Genomic DNA, 8,430 nt, shown 5'->3' with positions numbered 1-8,430 from the left:
ACAAGCAGTGGAGGCTGCAGCAGAAGAAATAGAGATCTCGACATGACGAGTTTTCAAATATCTTAGATTCTGATTTGGATCCGACATATTTGGCCGGCGAGATATCTTCAAGCAGTTCTGAAGAAGACCGCCCTAAAAAGAAAAAGATGAAGTATGTACGTCAGTTAGGTATGTAGGAGGTTTGGCAATTCCATTTTTTATACATAGTTTATTTTCTAAAATGTTATTAGAAAAAAACAGTGTTATACAAAGTTTCAATATACTAACTCGCGTACGAAATTAAGTGGAATACTTATGTATATCAAATTTAACGTAACTAAAATTCATATTTTCTCTTCCTAGTAATGATTATCTTCTTATACACTACCCTCCATTTTTTTAGATACTTCCGAGCCTTCAACATCTGCTCAGTTAGATATAGACATAGATTTTTCAGGCAATGATGAAAGACGGGAATGGAGACCAGCTTCAGGAAATTTTTCGACATTCACTCTACCAATGAATATTGGAATTTCACTAGCCTTGCAGTCCCAAAAGCGCGGTAAGGATGAACTTCATTTTTTTTAATTACTTGTATCCGACGATGTTATTAATAGGATCGTTGTCGAAACAAATAGATGCGCGGAACAGCAAATTATTCTTGCCATAACGAATGAAAATATTGGCCAATATTTTTGCCTAAATGCATGGGTGGATACTAATTATAACGAAATACGAACATTTATTGCTATTTTAATTTGGATAGGATTGGATAAAAAAACCATCATTAAAAAATTATTGGCGCAAACATCCATTATAAAAAACCGAAATATCAAAATATTTGCCGCGGAATAGATTTGAGCTGCTTTTACGTATGTGTCATTTGGCAAATAATGAAGATTGTCCTCCCAATGACCGGCTTCATAAAATTCAATGCCTTGTTGATATGCTGAACAAGAATGCTTCTTTCTGCATTATTCCAGAAGAGTCACTTTGCATCGATGAAACCATGATACCTTTCCGAGGTAAATTATCCTTTCAACAGTATATAAAAGGAAAACGACATAAGTTCGGCATTAAAGTTTATAAAGTATGTCTAGATGGAGGATTTACTTACAGCCTGAAATTATATTGTGGTAAAGAGAAAATAAATGGACAATCGGTTGCGGAATCTATTGTTATGGAAATGTTGCAACCATTGCTTGATAGTGGCCGGACCTTTTTTGCAGAAAATTGGTACACCTCTATTCCTCTTACGGAAAACTTGCAAAATAGATCAACTCATCTAGTTGGAACGATTCGTAGAAACAGAAGAAACCTACCAAAGTCTGTAGTTGACGCAAAATTAAAAAAAGGTGAAATTGTTGCAAAACAAAATAAAAATAAAGTTGTTGTTAGGAAGTGGCATGACAAGAGGGACGTGCTCTTCTTATCCACAAAACATACAGATGAACTAAAGGAAGTACACCATAGAGAGGGTCCTATAGGCTCAAACCTTCTGCAATAATCGACTATAATAAGGCCAAATCATTTGTTGATATGTCAGACCAAATGTCAGCTTATTCAAATTCTCTTAGAAAGTCAATTAAATGGTACAGAAAATTGGCCTTTAAATTTATCACAGGTACCTCAGTCGTAAATGCCTTAAATCTGTACAATAAAATTAACGAGAAAAAAATTTCAATAACAACTTTCAAAGAAAATCTTGCCATGCAACTTTTGGAAACGGCAGTACCGCCAATCCCAATGAATCAAAGAGCACAAAGTTTCCGAAAAGACAGATAACGAGAAAAAGCTAAAAAGAGGCAGGTGCAGATATTGCTACGAAAAAAACTCACAAGAACAGGGGCGTAATTATAGCCCCAAATTAGTGTGGGCCCGAGACCCAATCGAGGGGTCGATATAAAAAAGCATTTTCTTATAAAAAAAAGCCAAAACCCGCATTTCATAAAATGTTACCAAACCCTTAAATAAAAACAAAATATGGCCGCTAGCCGCTACTAACACTAACAGAAAAGCCGACTTTGCACGTGTTAATGTTATAATTTCGGATTGGCCATTTTCACCACCCACTTCCCACTTTATTCTTTATTGTTTTACTCTTTCGTTCAGTACATGTTACATGTTCTATTATTTTATAACATAACATCTGAGCGAGTTAGATGTGTGGGTGTGAAGTGTGTAGAGTGTAGTGATTTAAAATAAAAATGAGTAGCTATAAATATAAATCCGGTGCGCAAAAACGCAAAGAACTTGAGGAGGCAAATGCAAAGAAAGCGAAGCTTCCAAAAATTACTTCTTTCTTTACTTCGAAGGCTTCTAGTAGTAATCAAAGTAAGTCAAAATGATAAAACTACGATTATATTTTTTTATTTGCATTTTTGTGCTTTTTAGATGAAATTGAGGAAAATATCACACCGTTGGTAGAAGGCCCTAGTAGCACTAGCAAGTTAGAATTAGAATGCGAAATAAGTAGTGATAGTAGTAGTATTAGTGGATAAGTTAAATCAACGGCTGTGGCTGAGGCAAAGCAACTATTTTCACACACTGATAAAGGATATTACGATCCTAACTGCATTAACGGATGAACAGAAAATGTTTTTAGTTACTAATGAACCCTGTAGACCATTAGGCCCCTTTCCTAAAAATGAACAAGGTAGGAGTTTTTCATCTTTTTACTACACTAAAACGAGTATATCAGGAATAAAAACTGAGCGTTTGTGGCTTTGCTACTCGAAAGTCCTGGACAAATGCTATTGCCTGCCTTGTTGGTTGTTTGGGCAGGCTAACGATGCTCTTGGGGCCGGATCTAATGATTGGAGACATCTTGAACAAGCAGTCAACAGGCATGAGCAAAAGCTTAACCATAACGTTTCTTGCGCGGTATTTGATCGCTGGAGATTAAATAAAACTATCGATGTTGAGCTTGATTTGAAAATTCGACATGAAATTAATGTTTGGAGACAAGTTTTGGAGCGTGTGGTAGAAGTTACACTGACATTCGCATGTTACAATATGCCATTTAGAGGTCACGACGAAACTAAGAATTCTAAAAATCCCGGAGTTTTTTTATCTGTGATAAATCTGCTTGCCAAATTTGACCCGGTTTTACGTAATTTAGTAGAAAATAAGAAAAAACATTCTACAACTTACTTAAGTCCCGTTGTTCAAAACGAGGTTATTGAACTGCTAGGTAACACAATTAAACAAAATATAATTAAAAATATAAAAGCTTCTCCATTTTTTTCGGTTATTATTGATACCACGTAAGATATTGCTAAAATAGACCAGCTAAGTGTAATTATAAGATATGTAACCACAAATTTTATAGAAAATAATCCATTTCAAATTATAATTCAGGAATCATTTTTGGGGTTTATTCCAGTAAAATGCCAAACTGGTCTGGCTTTAAGCATAACCATATTAGACATTCTACGCAAAAATGAACTACCCTTAGAAAGACTTCGTGGGCAAGGTTATGACGGCGCGGCAAATATGACTGGCATATACAATGGTATTCAAGCCGAGATTTTAAAAGTCACCAAACGCCTTATATGTGCACTGCGCTGCGCATAATTTAAATTTAGCTTTGAACGACGCTGTAAAAAGTGTTGAGGAGGTCAGAAATTTTTATGATTTGGTTGAGAATGTCTATGTTTTTTTAGCTAGCATTAAACGATGGGCGCTTTTGCAAAGTGTTACTAAGAGTAAAATAACTTATAATACGCCCTTCCATTCTGGGGTACATGTAGTGTAACTCAATTTGACCGTATTTTTAGACTACAAAAGAGATCTTTACGTTATACACTGAGACTTAAATACAGAAGTCATTGCCAGCATGTCTTCAAAAAATTTCAAATATTAACTTTTCCATCTTTATTCATATTTAAGTCCCTTTGTCTAATACGCAAACACGGTTCAGCATCTGATAGGCCTTCCCATAGTTATCTACTTAGAAACACGGAACATGATCTATACCTGCCTACCCCACATTCAGAGTTGGTCAAAAGTTCCATATTATATAATACAAAAAAAATGCACAAATCATCTGCCATTGGAAATTAAATCCATCACATCTTTTTTTGCATTTCGTAAAGCATTAAAAGCATTCTTACTGGAGAGAGCTTTTTACACAGTTAACGATTTTTTTTTTGTAATCATTTATTTGAAATTTCGCACTAGCTGATTATGTATTTTTACTATCAGTACATGTTTAGGTATACTGATTTTTATAGCTATTTTAGGATTTTTTATAATTTGTTACTTTTTTAAACATTTTTTACATGTTTTTTTAACGTAGAGAGATTTTTTAATGATCTTTTTTTTTGACATTGTATACATTAAATTGTATATTTTATAATAATATTTTTGACTACTTACAATTCTTAAATTGTATTAATCTGTATATATTATAGATAATCTATTCTATTTATTTATTTATTTTTTTTTAAATTTTGTTTTGTTTTTCTTTTTTTTAATTGTGTTTTGTTTGTATTTTTGTGTCTTTTTTGTTTTACAGCTTTGTCTACAAATTGTAACAATTTCTTGACAATAAAGCATTGATTGATTGATTGATTGATTGTAGATATTTTAAACGCACTGGCAAAAATAATTTTAACCTCAATAAATAGATCAGAAGTTACTGAGGCAAAATCTTTAAGAAAGCACATGGAAGAATTTAAAACAGTTGTTCTTATTACCCTTCAAACTAAAATATTAAAAGTTATTGATACTTAATCTAATACTAATATCAAAAATTTTACAAAAAAAAGATCAAAATATTGAAGCTGCGTTCAAAATATTTACGACAGCTAATGAAACCATAAATAAAATAAGAAATGACTTTGATTTTATTAAAACCGAAGCCGTTCAATTAGCAGGGCAATGGGGCACTACTAATAAATTTAAAAATAAAAGAATATCAAGACCAAAAATATATTTTGACGATAAAAACAACCATTATCAAGTTCAAACAAATGATGATTGGTGGATATAATAACAACTCAATTAAAAAATCGAAGTTCTGGGATTTTTAAAATGTATTCCCATTTTCGTGTTTTAACCGCAAGTATTTCACGAGATCCTTCTTTTTCTGACATTGAAATTCACGAAATGTGTCAAGCTCTGCACCTTAAATATTCGGAAGATATTGCGGATACAATTTCTTCACAGGTGCTTTCTTTTAGAGAATGTTTTAAGCACGACTTAAATAATTTAACGTCTATTTTTGATTTATTAGATTTTATTGTTGTTAAAAATTATTTTTCGTCTTCGAGTTTCAGTGAGATTGTTACAGCTTGTAATATTTTTTTGGCCATTCCAGCTTCGGTTGCATCAGCTGAACGGTCTTTTTCAAAATTACAGTTAATAAAAACATACTTAAGGAATTGCATGGCTAAAGAAAGATTATGAGCTTTAGCAATTATTTCCATAGAAAATGTGGAAGCTCGAAAAGTAGATATTGCTAATGTAATAACCGATTTTGCGCATTCAAAAGCTAGGAGAAAAGATTTTTTTGGTAGTTTATAATTGTTTTAGTGGTTTTTTCTTTAAATATTGTTTTTTGTTATTATTTTATGTATCTATTTTTTATTTTATTTTATTTTATTAATTATTGGTTTTTCTTTTATTTTGATTTTATGTTGTTTATATTTTTTTAAATTATAGTGAGTTAGTGTCAACTGTTTTGTTTGTTCGCTGTACATGAAGAATATATATATCTCTTCCTAAAAAAGCAAAATTTTCGCACACAGGCCCGTGGCTACTTTGTTACGCCACTGATTTCAATCAACGCATAATGTGCCGCCCCATGTATACATGGCTTGGAAGGTAAGAAGTTCCGTGTCCGCTGGTGGTACACATGGCGCTGAATAAAAATTGACTGTGTCCATATTATATGGTACACATGGCAGTTAACGTGTTAATACGTAGTTCTTTTGGACTAAATATATTTTTTTTAATCTTCCAGGTTGAATTCTATTTGAAATAAAAAGAATCAAGAAAAACCGTGTTAGAGTGCTGAAAGATATTAGATATCTTCAATTGCTGGAATAAAAAGATTGCCTAAAAATTCTATTAAGTATCTATATGACCTGGATTTTATCATGAGACATTTATTTTTATGAAAAAAATCGTCATTTTTTATCCTTTCAGTCCCTTTAATACCATTTGAAATAAGAATTAAGTTTTCAAAAGCTGCCTAGTCTTCAACTGTCATGAAGAAACAGAAAATTCTGTCTGTTTCGAACGGTTTGACTTGAGTGACTAAAAGAGGGGATATGAACACAAAGTAAATATTTTTTATTACAAAACAAGACTTATTTTTTTATCTATTTTCTTTTTCAAGTAAATAAAATCTAAATATTCAAACAAAAAATTGCTTTTGAGGAACAAAAAACTCAAATGGCTTCAATTGCCATAAAGAACAGAAAAGGATTATTTTACGTTAACAATTCATTTTTCGAGTAGTTAAGTGTTTTGAAGTACAAAGTGGCAGGCAGAGATGAGTTAAGAGGCTATTGAAGGATTAATTCCCTGAAAAAGTTATTTTATGACAAATTAATTTTTTTATGTATTTACCTGTTTATTTGTCTAAAAACAATGCTTCTAATAACATTTTTTTTAACAAAATTTTTATTTATTATATAGCTGTTTTAATATTATAAGTCTAATTTTTGATAAACTACTTTATCAAATTTATTATAACATCAATGTAGGGTACCATAAACCCAGTTTACAATATGCTAATTTAAGTTTAACATAATATCGACAAAACATAGACCTACTACTGTCCTTGTAACTCCTACAAAAAATCAATATTTCTCCCTTGGAGCGATTACAGAGAAGCCCTAGGAATATAACTTTACTAACAGCGTTTATATTTAATTATCTATGCATAATTTAATAACCATTTATCCTAACAATAAAATGAATTGCATATTATATAGTAATATAGGTACTTACTTTTTGTCACCAAAAACACAAAAATCACCCAGAAAATACCGCCGGGCGCAATCATCCCTACCGGTTGCATGTTTTTGTTAATTAGTTATAAAAAATTCACAGTAAAAAACATTTAAAAATAAAATGATATGATTTACTTAAAAGTTATATAAAATTTTTACTATGGCCTTCTGACCCAGGCCTGTCTATGGAAAGCGCGGAGTGCACAACATATATTAGGATCTTTTGCCTGGAAATTGTTTTGTATTCGACACGGTTTAGAGTTGTACAATATTTTGTACAATTCCTTTATTATGCTAAAAATTGATAAGAGTTGTTGGTTTATCATGTTTATAACACTAGTATATAGAGTCACTATATAATTTATATATTAATAGTAATCATATGAGGTACAATTTTATTTATACACTTCGAAATACGAGAAAAGTGCTTTTAAAAAATATTTATTGTTAGTATTCGAAAGACCATTTAGATTAGATTTTAATTACAATTTTAAATGTGTCTTTACTTTGTTTATAGTATAGCTTTAGTGTTTTTTTTAAATTATGTTTTTGTGTTTTAGGAATTATGGGTGTCTTTTTAAGCGCGTATTTTATCAGAGATTCTATTAAATGTAGTTGCTGTGTTATTTTGGGTTGTATGTATTTTTTGAGAAGAATTTTGATAATATTAAAAAAAATGGATGCATTTTTACTATACTCTATTTCCTTTTTGGTGAGAGCACAGTGCCTCATTATGTATGCAGAAGTAGCATAAATATAGGGTGAGTCTTCCATTTTTCTACATGTAACAAAATGATAAACCAGGCTGTTTTTACCAATTTTAAGACCTGTATGGTCTCAAATACAATAGGTCGTAAAATTCGGAACAATGGTTTCGAGTTCATTTTTATGAGAAACGTGTTGCCAGTGTCATCCCGACTATGGATATTGATTTTAATTTTCAAAAATTACTTCGGTTTTTATAAAGAATAGTGGCTCTTTAAATAGGATTAAATTTAGCAGCAATTCTGTGAGTTGCATCTATTTCAATTTAAATAAAAATAATTATCACTCCGCTTACCCTCTCATGTTCTTAATATGATTGGGGGTGGCAGTGGTGAAGGGGGGGGGGCGAAAAACCCCCCGATAAGCAAAATATTAAAGTAGTGGATATCACATATGTCGAAAAGAATAAAGATGTATCTATGCATGATTTAAGTTTTCAAAATCAATATAATTCAGGTGCAGAAAATATATTAGACGATAATTCCCAAGATAAAATTATATCAGAAAAAATAAATAACATTGATTTTAATCTAAGATATAGATTGAATAGTGAAGGCCCATTTATCATATATGTTGAGCATAAATACTTACATTTTGGAAAGTTACATCCACTTAAAATTAGCGAAAAACTCCTTAATCTAGGAGGAGACGAGAAATACATTAATCATATTAATCCAGTAGGTCGTAATAGGGTACAGATTGTTTGTCAATCTGCTTTAGG

General features: G+C 31.3%; 1 protein-coding gene across 1 annotated transcript in view; it reads right to left on the bottom strand.

The window, feature by feature from the left end:
- LOC126749472 (uncharacterized) overlaps window positions 1–7,163 on the bottom strand; it is an 18,308-nt gene extending 11,145 nt beyond the window's left edge. Inside the window, exon 1 of the mRNA XM_050459162.1 lies at window positions 6,943–7,163. Within this exon, the coding sequence (XP_050315119.1) occupies window positions 6,943–7,012 (70 nt within the window). The 5' untranslated portion in view covers window positions 7,013–7,163. The remainder of the gene's footprint in view (window positions 1–6,942) is intronic.
- Window positions 7,164–8,430: the final 1,267 nt, after the last annotated feature.

This window comes from Anthonomus grandis (genome assembly GCF_022605725.1).
Source record: "Anthonomus grandis grandis chromosome 1 unlocalized genomic scaffold, icAntGran1.3 Chromosome77, whole genome shotgun sequence".
Lineage (NCBI taxonomy): Eukaryota > Metazoa > Arthropoda > Insecta > Coleoptera > Curculionidae > Anthonomus > Anthonomus grandis.
The sequence above is the reverse complement of the archived record's forward strand: the minus strand, read 5'-3'. Positions and strand labels throughout refer to the sequence as shown.